At 30.8% G+C, this 18,566-nt stretch overlaps 1 protein-coding gene and 1 long non-coding RNA gene across 3 annotated transcripts; one reads left to right on the top strand and one right to left on the bottom strand.

Moving 5' to 3' along the window:
* Window positions 1-8,302: 8,302 nt before the first annotated feature.
* LOC111613654 lies at window positions 8,303-15,188 on the top strand. The gene is made up of 4 exons (XR_002754799.1): window positions 8,303-9,740; window positions 9,939-10,478; window positions 10,547-10,629; window positions 15,172-15,188. It is a non-coding gene; the product is annotated as an uncharacterized LOC111613654 (long non-coding RNA).
* A 705-nt stretch (window positions 15,189-15,893) lies between these two features.
* On the bottom strand, window positions 15,894-17,708 carry LOC111613653 (glutamate [NMDA] receptor subunit 1-like). 2 transcript variants are annotated; one of them, XM_023355005.1, is made up of 4 exons: window positions 17,406-17,708; window positions 17,168-17,326; window positions 16,603-16,750; window positions 15,894-16,541 (listed from the first exon to the last, which is right to left on the bottom strand). In XM_023355005.1, exons 2-4 carry the CDS (start codon window positions 17,315-17,317, stop codon window positions 16,297-16,299), a joined length of 543 nt encoding a protein of 180 aa, XP_023210773.1. In that variant the 5' UTR covers window positions 17,318-17,326; window positions 17,406-17,708; the 3' UTR covers window positions 15,894-16,296. The 2 variants fall into 2 exon arrangements, with proteins under 2 accessions (XP_023210773.1, XP_023210772.1); XM_023355004.1 differs by having other exon boundaries at window positions 15,896-16,541; window positions 17,168-17,708.
* Between the last annotated feature and the right edge of the window lie 858 nt (window positions 17,709-18,566).

Raw genomic sequence — 18,566 nt, 5'->3', positions numbered from 1 at the left:
ATTTGTGTAGTGTTGTGGTATGACACCTGTACAGGAGAGAACGACAGGTACAATATCCATCCTCCACAGATGCCTTATTTCCTGGGCGAGTTCTGTGTACTTGCTAATTTTTTCACTGCATGTGTTTTGTACATTGTGAGTGTTTGGAATGGCTATGTCTATAAAGTATGTAATTTTTTTGTGTTTGTCAATGAGTGTGATGTCTAGTCTATTGTGGTAAATTGCTTTTACTGTGATTATAGCTTTGTTGTAGTACATTTTGTGCGTGTTGTTTTTTAATAGTGTTTGTGTAGTATACTTATAGTATGGTTTGTGGATGTCTACCAATTTGTGTTTTTTTGCAAGCTCTTAGTGTAATATATTTGCTACTTGATTGTGTCTATGTGAGTAATCTCTGTGCCAAAAGCTACAACCGGAAGTGATGTGTTGTATAGTTTCTAGCATGATGTGACATTTTCTGCATGTGTCATTTGTGAGCGTTGTATCTTTAAGTATGTGTTTTCTTTAGATTTTAGTATTTAAGACTTGATCCTGTATGGCAGTTATGAATCCTTCTGTCTCCCCAAAGAGGCATCCCCGATCTAACCAGCTGTTTGACGCAGTTTTGTCAACAAAATCCTGGGCCAGGTCATAAGGATGCCTGCCGTGGAGTGCCTTTTGAGCCCACAATTGGTTAATTTAAATTAAATGAATTAAAAGTATGATTAAAAATTGCAGAACTTCATTGTAATCATGTCACGATGTCGTGATATTGTAACAATGTCACAATAAATAATTGCTTGTTTACTTTGACATTGTCAAAATACCGAGCTGCAACTTTTAATCGTATTCTGTTAATTATTTAATTCAAAATATATGATCTTTGTTTCAGATTACGAATGTCTTACCCATGTAATTCATTTTTTTCCTGTTAAAAATAAAATGGTGAAAGTTATTTATTTAACTTTTTTCACAGGAAAATGCTTGTATTAAAATAACGGTCCTTCTGTTGAAAACTGAATGTTATTTTATAGTTAGTTCTTACATAGTTAGTTAGCCCTTAGACTTTACATTTCTAGTTCCACCATTCTCCTTTCTAATTCCAGTCTTGAGATTAAAAAAACGAATGACAGTGGAAATTTATAGGTATAAAATTTTTGTTAAATTGTATTCCAGTAAAAACTATATAAAGTTAATATTAACTTACAATTTGTTGATTTCTTTCATAAATGGAAAATTATTTATCATTACTTATGCTTTAATAGAAAAAAGTTGTCATTTGAAAATGCAAAGTTGTCAAAATCTTTCCAGTTTCCTCTTTACAATAATTACATTTTATTTAAACTGGCGGAAGCACAGTCATTTTTGATAATTGTTTCCATTTTAACAATTATAATATTAAAAAGTATGAATTTTCTTTCGTATCAAAGATTTTGATTGTCTTTGCACGCATTAAAGTGTATCATCAAGCAAAATTATCTTCACAATCGATTTTTGTACTTCCACGAAATCGTATTTTAATGCAATTTAATATTGCTATTATCATGTAACTATGCTATTATTTTAGAACATTTTATATATTTTATTGACAAAGTTATTTTTTCCCGATATGTTTATACTTTTTTACTGTATTCTTCGTCATTATACAGTAAAATAAATGAATTCTGTAGTTGTAGAATCAATTTCGATTATTTGACGTTTGGCGAATTTACATTAGAAATTTTGAGAATAATTTATTTTTTATTCTCTTTTAAAAGAAAGTGAAACAAATTACTTATTTTGAGTATTTAGAAATTATTTTGAATTTTTGTAATTTTATTGAATAAAGTTCATAAATCTCGTTTTATATTCTAGTAATAAAATAAATTTCATTGCTAAAAACAATACTGATTTAAGTGCATAATTCTGTTTAGTTTTTTAAATATATTTTTTAAAAACAGCCATTTTATAGCCTATAAATATTCACAAATTTTTCTAATAAATATTAAAGTTTAGTATTTTGCTGCATTCATAGGGGAGATCGGGGCAAGATCAGCATGTTAAGCTTTACTTAAATTTTGTGTAATAAATACTGCTGTAAACTGAAAAAAAAGCTTTGCATATTGTCTATTGGAATGTTACCTTACTATAGAACTGGTTAAAATCAGTTTGGAAATAAAAATAATTAAAATAATTACAACTTTACAAGAAGAGAGAAATTGACGAAGTTGCCCCGGGTATAGGGGCAAGATCGGCAACTTCTCTCTTTTTGTAAAGTTGTAATTATTTTAATTATTTTTATTAAAGTTGCCCCTGGTATAGGGGCAACAGTAATGGGGCAAGATAGGCACGTATATAAAATTATGTTATTAACAATGTATAAGTTGGAATTCACTATTAAAACAAAGAAATACAAATCCAACACCCATTTAATATTATTACAACGAAATGCAAGTTCAAAGACATATATACATGAATAACAAATGCAAACATGTTTTCATTTATCATCTGTTTGATTTTTATCCTTTGCTTCTAATGTGGCTTTATGTTGCCGATCTTACCCCGCTAGTCATGATTTCGAAACATTAAGTACAACCCTGAGAACAGAATGCCAAGCCACGATCTGGCCACGTGAATAAGTTGAAGTTACATCCTTCTAACAGGAAAAGTAACTTTCTTATCATGGAATTATAACAAAACCTGCCAATTCAATATAAATGGGAAAAAAAATATTATATGGAATTGAACGAAAATGAAAATTTGCTTGATAATTCAACTACGCTTGTTGGAGAACAATAAAAACACTACATTCAACAAGCTACCAATAAAACTCAACTGCCTAACCTATAACAAAAGTCTCCTTTTAATTTGTTTTTTAAAAAAAAGCGCTTGACAAACTTGCCCCGCATGCCGAAGTTGGCTCGATCTCCCCTATACTTTAGGAAATAAGACAATAGATGATACTGAAGCTTTGGACAAAGCATAAGCTAACGTTTTATACACGTTTTGTCTGTGATCGAAGTTGAAAGCATCCGCGTTTCCATTAAACATGATATTTTGGAAATACGATTTTGTTCCGAAATGACACAGCCACTGTGAATAATGACACGAGAAAAGAAATACTAAGCACATTGTAAAAATCTGACTCTTATGCTGATACAATATGTTTTAGTGTCACTAATGGATAAATATAAGGCTTGATAGTTAATGTCTGTACTCGGTATTGAAATTACTATTTGGAACGTCACCATTCTATTCTTAGTTCTTGGTAGGTTGTTTTTTCGAATTTAATATGTGATTCATTTTACTAATTAACTTAATATTATTCGATGCAATAACCGAAATAGATGATGTTTTCTTTCTAATAGTGAGTTGGATGATTTCTAATCCGAAGGACAAGTTCACAAACGTATAGCAGAAACGTATTGTGAATCAGGAGTGTCCAATAAATTAATGTCGTTTACTAATCTGATTTCGTATTGTACCGGAAAGACGGCGCCGTTTATCAATAATATTTATAAACAAATAACTGAGGCGTTAGATTATTTTTAAAATTTATTATTACAGAGTCAGCGTAATAGAAGCTGGAGTATAAATCATGTCATAATTCGTACATAACATCGATGCGAATTTTGCTCCACAATGCAATAAAAAAAGAATCATTTACTGACAGCGTGTTCAATGTGTAGTGTTGTCTATACTTAGGTTATTTAACAATAATTTAATATTAAAAAAATACTTTTTAAAAAAATTACAGCAATGAAGAGTGTTATCAGAAAACCTGAAAAATTATTTAGAATATTAAATAATAATCTATATATATAAAAATGAATGTATGTGTGTCTGTGTGTCCTTCATGCATTACCACACCGTTTATCCGATTGCCGTGAAACTTTGGGAAGTTGTTTAATATACTCCAACGAAGGTTTGTGGCATAGTACGATTGCCATGAAGCTTTGGAAAGTTTTTTAATTTTTTAATACACTCCCGCAAAGTACATTTATCCTACGATAGATGGCACGCGTTTACATGAGCATTCGCGCACAGTGTGTTCGATCGATTTCAAATTGTGAAGACCATTTCCCCCCTCCAAAAAATATCTCTATATATGCATTTGTGAACTGTTATTTACGATATTTGTAATAATTTTTGTTTAATCACTTTATTTCAACTTTTTTTTGCTAATTATGTATTCGCTCGAACTTCGTTAAAACCTTAACTGTACCCCGAACAACAACCGAAGTTGTAGGAAGAAATTCGCGTATTTTACCGATCTAGGTATCCCCCTTTTTCAAATTTTAATATCGACTCAAAATAATTTAAAAAGACAAATTACAATAAAACGGTTTATTATCCAACTATCAGAAATTTCACAACATGCCAAGGAAGAGAGGAAGGAGCAATTAAATAATTAAAATTATAAAGGATTAAAAAATATATATATAAATGGGGAATATCGCACTTCTGACAATCGCTGCGAGTGTGTGGGCTAAATTTGGAGAATCCGTGCTTTTCGCGTGGACAACTGTATGTGGCCGGCTTGCGTCGGAAAACCTTTTGATTTATTCGTGTACGCACCAGACAGAAAAACAAAAAATATCGTGTATCCACAAGCACTCCAATAAATAAATAGAATTGAAACAACACTTTGAAATATTTTACCGATGAAAACGAATAATAATAATAAGTTTCAATAAAAATGATAAAATGTAAATTTAATTTTATCATAACGAGTTTGCTTGAATTTCGTTTCTTCTGAGATCGCAGCAATGCGCGACGGATAAGCTAGTAATAATATATATATTATTTAGAGTAAGCATTTCTTAATTAAAATTATTGGTTTAGTAATGTTTATATGCTTAAAAAATGCATTCTGTATCCTAAAACGTGATTTCATGCATTGGTCAATCTTGCAGTGTTATATTCTTTATGTTTAGAGGTTTTATTTTCAATTACTTTCATTTAAGTCTTCCTGGTGATTTTATCACTTATTAAACAGTATGGGTATGAACTCTTACTATATCTGATTTACAACATTTGATGCTGATGTCACACTGTTGGTTGCAACTTTCAAAATTCGCCTCTTATCTCGTGCATCAAACTTTAAAAGTCTTCTATCAATGTTTTTCGAGTTGTATTTATCATTTATTTAATATAATTGTACATAACAGGGTTACTTTTTCTTATTTGACCAGCTACAGCATGATAGTTTTGCAACCGTGGCCATAAGATATCAATTTGTCCTTGTTATTTCTCTGTTGGTTTTTCATCTTTTCCCATGTGTGAGAAATGCTTTTTGTACACAACTATATGTAAAACTTTTTGTACATGTACATATCCTTTATTACTTACACTTATATGAAAATTTGCATTTGTTTTTTCAATTATATTCAAGGTTTTTTCAACATAAATCACTTGGTTTTCTACTTTTTAAAATAAATATTCGAACAATACTTTTTCATTATTGTACAAACCTATTAATTGACTGATTTTAAAGCATATGAACATGCATGAACTAATAACGTTAGTTAAGTTAGTTGTTTAAGTAAAATTTCTGTTTATTTTTAAAGTTTTGCCACTATAGTTATAATTAGAAAATATAAAAAATTATACAGTGCTTTTTACTTTTTCGAATATTAAAGTTAAAAAGTGTATAGCGATCGATTTCAAAACATGACTCTGTACGAGATTTTACAGTTTTAAACTTTGTAGTGTTGAAAAATGAAAAAAATGTGGGTTTTTTCTGTGTAGGGTCTCTTCATTCTCTTTGAGGCTATATTACGTCGATAAATTTTGTCGAAAATTTTTGAATTTTGTGGATTTACGACTTTCAAGAGATCGTTAATCTATTGAGAAAACAACCTAGAAGCATTCGCGTATGTGAAAGATGGCATAGAAGACAGAAAACACAAGCGCCTTTACAAAACCGTTTATTGCAAAAAACGTTGCGCCTACATATAAAAATAAGTTTTTCGGGATAAAGACAAAGACTTTTTTATTTATGGTCGAGTTAGATCAGCATTGCCTGTTCACAGGACAGCCCTAAGGTAGCAGCATCTGTTGCAGGTACGTTTCAAAAAGATGAATGTATTTAGAAAGACGAGGATGACAGATTTAGACAAAGACGTATAAGTTGACAATCACGATGATGATGACAAACACTGAATCCTTCAACATTGGGTTTTATAAACTTTTTCATTTGTAGTTTTTTCCTTTAATTGGTTTAGGTTTTCCTTTTCTCTCTTATTAATTGATCTGACTATTGCCTTTAGGTGGTAATCAAATTTTCAATTAAAGAATAACTATGTAGACTTGTATAAACAGAAATTTTAATTTATTTACTAATTACCATAAGGAATTAACTAAAATTATAATGTTAGGCCTATGAGACTTATTGTTCAAAGTATTAACGTAAATTTTTTATAAATGTAGTAAATTTATAGTTTGTATTTTGATTGTTTTGAAGTTCTAGATTTTTCAATCGACTAAGAACGCTACTGTTTTAGTCGACTGTTTTCAAAACAAAACATGTTTCTTAAACAAATATGAAGTATTTAATAGAGTTGCATAATAAAATATATATTAAGAAGTATTTCTAATTCTAAGATTATATAAAACATAAAATGGAAAATATTTTCACAATTGAATTGTGAAGACAAACAGCACTTATGACATGTTTTCCTTAATACATTATTTGTATATTATATAATTTCAATCGTGATTCCAATTATGTTTATTTACACGAAACAAATAGACACACTAAATAATGAAAATAGTAACGTTGAAACTTTGCACTTTTCAGTTGAGGAATAAATATGTTTATTTGCTTTTGGATTACTAATCATTAAACATACTATGTGTAAAAATATAATAATGTAATCATATGTTTTTAATATTCTGTGTAGTAAAAATCGAAATTCAAAACAATTAAACTATAAAATAATGTATTCGGTACAACTTTTCTCAGGCCCATTCCATACCGGGTGCAAAGGAAGCAATAAACCAGAAACCACAATATAAGTGTCGAATTTTTCAGTGTACTTAGCTGTTCGATAACATTAAAAAAAACCTTGAAAACTGAAATATTATACTCCTCCAAAAAAATTGTCAGTTTCGTGTAACATTCATTTTATTAAGTTTAACGTTAGGAAACTACAAAATAATGCAACATTAAATTATAATTTTACTTATTAAGAATTCATTTGAAAAGTATTCAACAAAAAGTAATATTTAGTATATTGTAATGTCTATTATTCATAATTTGTCAATTACTCTATAATACTCCAATTCGTATATGGTGAAGAAAAAGTTAGTATATGAATAACAGGCAATTATTTATTGTGACATTGTCACAATTCCAAGCTGCAGTTTTTAACTATAGTATTAATTTGTTTAATTTAAAATAAAATAATGCTTTTCATTTCAAACTAGTAGTGGCTTGTCCTAATACAGCATACAATACTTGTTAGCAATAGAATCGTGCTGGTCATTTATCTAACTCTTTTCAGGGAAAAGTTTTAAATTAAAATAACGAAGCTTCTGATTTGCACCTGAAGTTCCGATCGGTTTAATCGGTGAGTCTTACTTCTACGCTGTTCACCTTCTTTCAATGATCTTCCTGTAACACTTTATAGTTATCTTCGTCTTCTTCCACAGAAAATGCAGAACGTGTTACTTAACCACTAAAAATTATATCACGAAAATGATTCAGAAATTTACATAAAGTACATTTTGAAAATTGTTTAAACGTTTTTTAATTACGATGAAATTTTTGCAAAATTTGTATCATTAATTTTTAAACTAACTTGGCTTATCAACAATACAGCATATATTAGCTGAAATCTAATTATTGTTTTTTCTATGATTTCGTGTGTACTATTGCGAAAACGAAACGTGAGGCACTTTATCGCTATTACAAGATATACTGTAAATATTCAATTTGGCAAAATCCTTAAAATTCAGCATAATTTTACATATATTCTCTCCACAATTAAGCAGAGAATAGACAGAAAATAGCCAAATATAAGTATCAAAGAAGGACTGATAATATCTTTGATAGATAATTTGCAAAATTCTGAATCGGTGTTTGTTCTAGAATGTTCAGCATTATCGATTTTTTCGATGATTCCAGAATCGAATATTCGACTAGTGCTGAAAAATAATATTTTATAAAAAATACTCGAACAAAAAATTATTGGACTACAATTTTGAAAAATTGTAAACTTGTAAACTTCAAATATACTTTGTCTGTCGAGGTGTCTGTGCATCTGTCTTTCCTTAACTTGACTTTTGTAAACATCATTATTATAAATAATTTTTATGGCCGATAAATAAGAAATGTTTTTTCACATAAAATGTATAAAATTAGTGCTGTATTAAACTTACAATACCTAATTTACATACTGTACAGACGATAATAAACTCAACTTACTAGCCTAAAATATCAGTAGCGTGACGCCAGGCGGCAGAGAGCATATATAAAATAATAATAAAGTTACAATAAATTAAGTAAAGACATCATTATATGTACAGTACCTAATTTATGTATAATTTATATATAATACTGTACAGACGATAGCAAACTCAATTTAGTTGCTCCGTAGCGTGGGGCAGGGCGGAGGAAAGTAGTTCGGCTGCTCATTTACTATTGGTCCAAATTCTATCAATTATGTCGCGAAACGAGTCGGCGACGACGTTTTAGGAGCTTTTTTAAACGAATGTTGCTGCAATTTTTCGCTACGTTATAGAAATATCCGTTATAGTAACGCATGTTATAGGAGGGTCAACTGTAATTAAATATTTAAAAAATAATAATAAAATATGAAAACATAAGGCGTTACTAAAATTATCAATATTGGTACTTTTTTTATCTGAAGGTTATGATTTCAATTTTGGTTTTGGTTTTGGTTTTGGTTTGCTCGTATAAATAGATTGTAGATTAATTATAAGACGGATATTTGTATGTGAGCTGGCAATAGAATACAATAAGAGATTTTTTTATTCTGCTACCATTAACATACGTTATTCAGGTGAGTGTGTTCTCTAGTGTAATTGTACTTTACCGTTTATAAATGGTTAATATTCTTTAAGTTAAATAAATCGCTATTCAATATTCGTTAATAATATTGATATACCCGACATATTTCTGTTAAGGTAAGTTTCTAGTTTATAAAAAAATATAATACAGTAGAATCTTATAACATTGTTAATAATTTCGTTTTATATAAATTTCATGTTGTACGAGTAACTTAAATTTTACAAATACGTGTGCTGGGCTGCGAACGACTCACGTATTTGTATGACCTAAAAGGCAATAAATTTTTCTAAGACGCTGAGACGTACTAGGCCATCAGTCACTGTAAGTCAATACATTACGGAGTCTGACACTTTTACGATAAACAGATGTCAACGATTGGAAGAAAAAAAAGTGACGAAATGTAAACACAGATGTACGCATGTCAAGCTGGCGATTACATCGAATTCTCTTTCCAATGAATCCCCCTTAGGTATAAAAAGGGGTCGAATTTGTTCCTCCGGGCGGTTAGCCGAAAGCACACCGCCGAATAACTTTTCTAGGGAAGTCACTACAGTCTTTCTACAGTCGAAAAGCGACGGAGCGGACACTCTCTACGGACATAGCCGAACGGACGTCAAGAGATATCAGTTCAATACCGCCAAACTGTTTATCGTTCCATTTTGCTATTCAAAGGAACTTCGATTAAAAACCGCCGATTTCAGTATGATGTATTAACGCCGTAAACGAAGAGATCGCATCCGCCGAGGTAAACTTTTGCTTGAATTTGTCTCTCTCTCTCCAATACGTTCCTCTTAGAGAAATCACTTTCTTGATCTTTAGGTTAAGACATGGATATAAAATAAATTTTTTTTTTATTTACACGTGTTTTTTTTGTTTATTACCTTTTGTATATATAATCTTTTATTTGTTTATTACATGTGTTAGTATTGTTTTACTTGTCTAGTATTTGGACACCTTTTCACGATCTCACTACCCTTCCCACTCATTTGCCAAAGCCATCCCTGACAACGAAGCCGATAAGTCGTAAGAAAGCGATTGTATATAAGAGAGGTGAGAAGTCGAGTTAATATTCATTTGAAACGTTCGGAGTTTAAGAGACACACACACACCCTTGTGTCCCGACTGTCACCGGATAAATCCACGATGTTAGATTCGACGGGTCGGCCGATAAACAAGCGATTGTATATAAAAGAGGTGAGAAGTCGAGTTGATATTCATTTGAAACGTTCGGAGTTTAAGAGACACACACACACTCTTGTGTCCCGACTGTCACCGGATAAATATTCGATGTTAGATCTGACGGATCGGCCGATAAACAAGCGATTGTTTATAAGAGAAATAAGAAGTCGAGTTAATATTCATTTGAAACGTTCGGAGTTCAAGAGACACACACACACTATTGTGTCCCGACTGTCACCGGATAAATCCCCCGAGGTTAGATTCGACGGGTCGGCCGATAAACAAGCGATTGTATATAAGAGAGGTAAGAAGTCGAGTTAATATTCATTTGAAACGTGTCTATAATTTCAATTTGTTTTCCTTATTTACCAGTTTTCCAATTAATCCACTCCACGAGCCGTTTTCAGTCTGATATCCAAATACTTTAGGTATTGGTTTCACAAGAGAATAACTACGTAAATGAAATTAATTAAATTTATTCTATGTTTATTCATTTAATTAATATTTCGTAAATGTAGTTATATTATTTACCTAAATTTTAATTTCTGCTAAACGGCTTTAAACACGTGTAAGTAAAATCCATCTGTGATTTTTGTTTCCGTTTTGTCCACTCTCATAAAAATCGGTTTCTGCAATGTGTAAACAACGTCGTAAAAACAGTAAAATCAATTATTAGAAAAAACTCGTCTTACCTGAACACCAACAATTTTTCATTCATACGAATTATTCTTTGCTCCTATTAGGAATTTTATGAAAATTAAGAATTTTTGTAAAGAATGTCTTATAGAGAAAAATATGATAGAAAGAATATATACATTGAATACTTAAAAAATAAATACAGTAGAGCGTCGATTTTTCGAAAGTCAATCATCCGAAACGTCAATCATCCGAAAGAATTTCAGTCAGCAAATTTAAATTTTCGCCAGTGCTGTGGCGCTTTAATCTTTGGCTATGTCTTGGGCTACTCAAATATTTTACGTTTTTGATGCTAAATTAACATCTGAAGTATAATTTTTTATTGTTTTTATTTTTTTCAATATATTTATTTTGTTTGTACAAAATAATAAAAATAATTTTCAACGATACAGTAGTCTTTGTTAGGCTTAGCATCGACGAAAATTCAACGCGAAGCGACACACAACGGAGAAAAATTTCGACATCGGATACGTTAAACTATTTTTTCGTACGTAAATCAGTTATCCGAAATATCAGTTATCCAGACAACCCCAGTTCCAATTGATTCGGAAAATCGGCGCTCTACTGTAATCTATACATTAGTACGAAGAATCCATTTCTTTATTACACAAGCTGTTTACTGTATACAGGCTTTTGGTTGCATGCTGCAATCAGTTAGTTGCATTGGTGGCAATGCGATGTTTACGGTAAAATAAGTAATTTATTCAAAATGGAGCGTGTAAATTCACTCGGAAATATCTAAATATTTCAAACTTAAGTAAAAGATTTAAATTGCGAGTGCTCTCTTTACAAATTTTGTGGAGACACCTTTCGCCAATATCTTTGTGTGTCGTCATGCGCCCTGTTAATTGATAATATTGTCATAATGTTTGTTGTATTCACTAATACTAGTGTGAAACGATTATATTTTATGAGGAAAAGAGACTAAATGCATGAATAACAGTAAATAAATTCCTAATAGCATTTCTGGTTGTACCAACACCATGACTTTTTGAACGTATTCAATAGCTAAATAAATCAATAAAACTGGTTTTATCTATTACAGTCAGCGATTTTTTGTACTTTATGCTAAATTTTGAAATTGCCTTTCTTTATCTTTGCATTCATAAAAGTAAAAATTTTACATATTTTTGCAAAAGTACTCCACGATATACACATGTTTTTTTGAACAAATAAATTTATTTTGCAGCAAACATTGAAACTAATACATACTCTTATCGATTGCAGCGCTAAAACTACTAGAACAGTGAGATTTCGTACTAATTTATTCAGAGAGTTATCTTTCACATGTCACGAAATATCAGCATGCAAAATTTAAATTTGTTTGAACTAGTAAATATCTCTAAAGACAGCATTGAATAGGGATACTTTTAGTTAAGATCACTCAGTACGAACATATTTTTTAAGTTCACTAATATCTAGAAGTAATTAAACGTTTAAAGTAACAGATATAAAAATAAAGTATCTCACCGTGTTCTTCAGCACACACCGAAGACATTGTTACAATTATAAAATTCAAGACAGTTGTAAAATATATTTTCATTATCTGGGAAAGAACCCACTTATACAGTCTAAGGAACGTTAGACTAGAATCTGCAGCAGATAAATATAAACGAGGGCAAAGCTATTATGTGTAACGTCACGAGAATAAGTAATTTTAGTAAAATCGATGTGGAATTTAAAACCGTTTTCATCTTGCATCAAATCGATGTTTAATTAACTGACAAAGTAGAAATCAATTGAACAAAACCAAACTTTACAACTCATTTCACTGTAATTTTAGAATTCATTATTTTTTGACGAAATTGATATTTTTCTTTACGTAACAACACGGAATTTTATTTTTCGTGCGTTTGTTTGATGAGATAAGCCAATGTAACACTCGGTGGTGCGTTAATTACGCATCACAAATCTTTTCACTGTTGCTATAAAGTGTATATAATATAATACCGATACCAAGTCTGTATCTTATGAACATTTTCAACACCACTATTGCGGTTTTTGATGTAAAAACGATTACCTGACATCCCTCTTATCACCACTTTTTATAGCCAAATAATTAAGAATATAAAACGGCGTCTTTAGTGAAGGTTTCATACTTAATGTGTTTCGTGTGTATTTGAAATAAAACGATAATAATTTGAAAACGATTGATCCACTCGAGATTTACTGCAGTTTTCTTTGTACCTGTAAAATCTACGGCCATGTTTTTGGAGATATCGCTGGTATTTTCATTTCGTGTGCATTGTAAACCATTATAATTATTTGTTTTATTTACAATGTATTTATTCGTGTTTTATTCAATGTTTTATTTCGTATTTATTCGTTATTTCCGCTTTAAATCATACATTTGTTTCTAGTTAATATAGGCCTCCTGCTCCCTCGCTTTTCATCACTAGATCGTCATTCATCTGTCTATTCCTTTCTCATGATTAAGGAGAGACAGACAGTAACAGTCAGGCGAACAAGTACGAAATTGTCTCAAAAATTAGTTTTTTCTTATTTGTACAAATTACTCTGCTTTATTTGTACCAATGAAACAAATGAATTTTAGAAAAAATAACCAGGAAAGTCATAGTACTACATTAAAGACTCACAAGACAAGTTGCTTAACTTTCCTGGTATCATTTAAAACTGCGTGCGTGGCGCCATCTGTTATGGTATTCTGTATTAAACTCTTTTTATATTTCTAATTATTATAAAATGGTAAAACTCAATTTTGATGGCAGGAATAAGTTTAAAACTTATAAATGCTAATTGCGAATAAAATCCTAAATAAGCCTGGCCCTACTCATAACGTGACACATCACCTACTTTATCTCTCCATCCCGTCGACCTTTAACTTCAAATATTTAACAGCATCAACAACCCTCACATTTAAACTTCCCTGCAAAATTTCAGAAATTTGCCCCAAAAAACATTGACGTTATTCAGCTTCAAAGAGGATGAACAAAATTGTGTTATACTCACACACAAACGACACAAATAAAGCCATGAAATTTAAAGCTTATGATTAAAATTAATAAATGGAATGTAATTTATAGAATGCTTTATAAAGAATTTATTACAATAGTATTGATAACTAATATATTTGCAAAAATGTTTATTTGCAGTTACAATATACAACTGTTTTAATGAAAGTTTGATACAAAGAAAGTGTAAATTATAATACAGTAGAGCGTCGATTTTCCGAATCAATTGGGGACTGGGGTTGTTTGTATAACCGATATTTCGGATAACCGATTTATGTACGAAAAAATAGTTTAACGTATCCAATGTTTAAATTTTCCCTTGTTACGTGTCGCTTCGCGTTGAATTTTCGTCGATGTTAAGCCTAACGAAGACTATTGTATCGTTAAAAATTACTATTTTATTTCGTACGAACAAAATAAATATATTGAAAAATATAAAAACAATAAAAAATTATACTTCAGAAGTTAATTTAGTATCAAAAACGTAAAATATTTGAGTAGCCCAAGACATAGCCAAAGATTGCAGCGCCACAGCATTGGCGAAGATTTAGATTTGGGACTGGAAAGCTTTCGGATGATTGACTTTCGGAAAATCGACGCTCTACTGTACTAATTATTTCCGCCATATTGAAAAAGAGAGAACACCAGAATTGAATATCCTAGTGTGAATAAAATTGGTGATTTTATGAATAATTAGTATTTTTTTCACAAATTAAAGACAAAGTCGCTCTAAAATTATTTTTTTTAGACGATTACCATTTTTACAGTGTTCTAGAACAAATAATAGACAGCTGGACCTTCCTTTTTAGGCTACACAACTGCCTACATTTAAAAAAGTTCCTTAAAAACACAAAAAAACCAATAAAGATTAAAAATTCTTCTTTAAAATTGGAATAGTAAATCTTGCGACGTCTTGTTAGTTCATCCTTATCTACGTGGGTTTCTGGCTCCTTTTATCTACTGTGGATTAGCGCTGACAAATGTAGATTACGCCAAGATATCCCTCTGGTGACGAATATTAACGATATATTTGTATTTCCGTCAGATGAATAAATTGGTTTTTTGTGTTTTTAAGGAACTTTTTTAAATGTAGGCAGTTGTGTAGCCTAAAAAGGAAGGTCCAGCTGTCTATTATTTGTTCTAGAACACTGTAAAAATGGTAATCGTCTAAAAAAAATAATTTTAGAGCGACTTTGTCTTTAATTTGTGAAAAAAATAATTTATTCATCCGACGGAAATACGAATAATTAGTATTAATTGTTCTGTAAGGCATATTGAATAAATATTCATTGTTTTTGCACGTGCTAATTTTCGATAATTCTTTTACAGAATATTTCTACAAATAAGAACAATAAAGCTAAAACAAATCCAATGGAAAGCAATATCATTGGACTAATGATGTCGGCCAATTGTAATACTTGGAAATCTGAAAACTTCAGTAACTTTGATGTTTCTGAATAATCTTTTTTCTCCATAATTCCAGCTTCAAATAAACGTGTTACACTATAAAAGAAATATATTTTTAATTATTTTGCAATAAAAAACGTCATACAGGTAAACAAAAAGTTGTCTTACATCTTACTTAATTCTTTCTTAAAGGGAAATCCCTTTCTTACAGCATAAGACTGAACATATGTGATGAAAACATCTTCAGAAATTATATATGCGTGTGGATCTTTCTGTATCAGTTTATTTGTTCGATATACATTCGTTATTAGAGCAAAACGTTCTTTCTTAACTTTTTCGCTTGCAATCGATAAAGACAAGAAATGGTTGTTACGTAAAATGTGATCTTTGAAAATTTTATTTCTTTTCTTGTTGGAACTCTTCAAGTAATATGCAGGAAACAAAATAATTATATATATTACAAATACTGCAGCAAAACTTGTTATACTACGTGTCCATAATTCAAGTTTTTCTATTCAATGTACTCCGTAGCGGTAATCAATAACAGAATCCCCTAATATAGAAATTAAGACTATGCAACGAATGAAAAAAGTGATTCCAAAAAAATATGAAGTTGAAAATTTTCCAAGCACTGTACAGAAAAATATACGGCTGGAAACACGGTAAACAACAAACGCCAATGATAACTTACATCTTAATGTTATTTTAGATATTACGATTGAAGTCGCTGAAAACAATGACATTTACAGCATTGCAAACGACATTTTATACGTTAAGGCACACCCTGAGCAACATTCATTACAACATAAAGCATACTATGCAGAAGGCATGTTTCTTGCTGAACGAATAACTAGTGTTTGTTGAGTTATTGCTATTCTGTCTCCTGTAGAACCCTATAAAGCATACCCTAGCAAAAGTTTTTGAACTAAATTTTTGTTGCAAAATTTGCTTATGCATTTTTTTACATAGTTCGTATACTAATTTTAGAACTAATAGTTTACTATTTACAGGTACAGATTGCTGTAAATACAAAAACTTCAAATATGGTTATTCTGTTCTTACCATAAGGTAACTCCATATTGCTGATTTTTCATTAATACCACAAGAATATTCACTATTTTCGACAGCAATGGCTAGTTCGTCAAAAGTTTTTGGAACAGACTCGGATATAGGATATGACATGAAAGACATTAAAGTTCTACTATAACTACTTATCAACACTACAACTGATAGGCACCATATTGACACGAGCAATCTGGATTTGAATCTTTTCACGTTATCCAGGTTAATTCCTAAGTATAAATATCAACTATTAATATTTATTTTTGTTATTGAAAGCAAAAAACGGTATACCTTGGTAAACGAACGTGCAAAATAAATTCCAGAACACACGGCTTCGTGGCCAGAATATTCCCACTTCGTCAGTCATGAAATCACGTTCGACCACTTTATGCAATACTAATCCAAATAATAATACCGTTGAGAGAATCGCGATCCACATCTACAAAGAGAATAGTTACGTCAAAATAAATCGATATATATATTTATTTTTAAAGGAATGGTTGCCAACTTTTAAAACTACAATTTTCGAAAAATTTTTGTACGATTTTTTATTCAGTAAAAAGGCCTTTATCAGCCCATCGTGGGTTTGGCCAAGTCCATATAGTCCATAAGTCCACAGGAGTGTCTTCAAAATGGCGTCCTTGGACGCCATTTTGAAGACACTCCTGCGGACTTATGGACTATGGCGTGTCTTGGAAAGACTTAAAAGACACGCCTGAAATATCGTATCAGAGAAACTCCAAAAAATTTCTCGAATTTTTCGATTCTTTTTACATTTTGACTTTCCAGAGCAGTAAGTATCTGATAATAGCACTCTGGGTGTGTTGTCAACCCCATGTGAATGTTAAATACCTACTTTCAAACCGAAAGGTTTTATTATGGAAATCCAATTTGGAATTTTTTCTGGAGCTTTGACAGCAAACAAAACGGGCTGAAACACTATTGGAGAAGTAAATTCCACTGCTGCAAAACGGGTAGGGTTCAGGAATAAACCAACGAAGGCCATATCGGCGTCCTAAATTTAAAAACGAAAAAGAATTATTGTATTGTGTTGAAGGAATAAGGCACACAACAGGTATAAAAATACAACTTACCACGAAATTAAACACATGCTTTAACAAAATTAATTGAACAATAACTATTTAAAGGTATTATGTACAGGAATTAATGCATATATGATAAACATTGAACAAGTGGGTAAATTCTAGGTTTCTCATTTCTTTGTCTTTTTCCTTGTCCCGGGATTCCGAGATAAAAGTGAACTGTTTCCCGGGATCCCGGAAAATCCCGGAATAGAATTAATTATTTTTAAGGTATACAAAAATATCTTGAAATCAAATGATATAATTATTTTTCATTTTTTAAAGTAATTTTAAGGTTAATATGATTTCGGAAATTACACCTCCAAAATCATATTAATAATGCTGTGTAAGGTATATAATAAAAATTAACTTATCCATCGCGCATTGCTGCGATCTCAGAAGAAACGAAATTCAAGCAAACTCGTTATGACAAAATTCAATTTACATTTTATCATTTTTGTTGAAACTTATTATTATTATTATAATTATTCATTTTAATTGGGAAATATTTCAAAATATTCGTCGTTTAAATTCTATTTATTTATTGGAGTGCTTGTGGATACACGATATTTTTTGTTTTTCCGTCTGGTGCGTACACGAATAAATCAGAAGTTTTCCGACGCATGAGCTGGCCACGTACAGTTGTCCATGCGAGAAGCACGGATTCTCCAAATTTAGCCCACACACTCGCTGCGATTGTCAGAAGTGCGATATTCCCCATTTTTATATATATTTTTAAATCCTTTATAATTTTAATTATTTAATTGCTCCTTCCTCTCTTCCTTGGCATGTTGTGAAATTTCTGATAGTTGGATAATAAACCGTTTTATTGTAATTTGTCTTTTTAAATTATTTTGAGTCGATATTAAAATTTGGAAAAGGGGGATTCCTAGATCGGTAAAATAGGCGAATTTCCTCCTACAACTTCGGTTGTTGTTCGGGATACAGTTAAGGTTTTAACAAAGTTCGAGCGAATACATAATTAGCAAAAAAAAGTTGAAATAAAGTGATTAAACAAAAATTATTACAAATATCGTAAATAACAGTTCACAAATGCATATATAGAGATATTTTTTGAAGGGGGGAAATGGTCTTCACAATTTGAAATCGATCGAACACACTGTGCGCGAATGCTCGTGTAAACGCGCGCCATCTATCGTAGGATAAATGTAC

This window comes from Centruroides sculpturatus, unplaced genomic scaffold (assembly GCF_000671375.1).
Source record: "Centruroides sculpturatus isolate CEXI.00-Female unplaced genomic scaffold, Cexi_2.0 scaffold1927, whole genome shotgun sequence".
NCBI classification, from domain to species: Eukaryota; Metazoa; Arthropoda; class Arachnida; order Scorpiones; family Buthidae; genus Centruroides; species Centruroides sculpturatus.
Note: the sequence above shows the minus strand (reverse complement) of the source record. Positions and strands in the feature narration are given on the sequence as shown.

What these genes read in the sequence shown, in the direction of transcription:
- LOC111613653 (XM_023355005.1), bottom strand. Translation starts at nt 17,317, where the DNA reads ATGGCCTTCGTTGGTTTATTCCTGAACCCTACCCGTTTTGCAGCAGTG. An exon ending in TAAAACCTTTCGGTTTGAAA is followed by an intron (nt 16,751 to 17,167) that starts GTAGGTATTTAA and finishes TTCTCTTTGTAG; the next exon opens with ATGTGGATCGCGATTCTCTC. An exon ending in TTGCACGTTCGTTTACCAAG is followed by an intron (nt 16,542 to 16,602) that starts GTATACCGTTTT and finishes ATTTATACTTAG; the next exon opens with GAATTAACCTGGATAACGTG.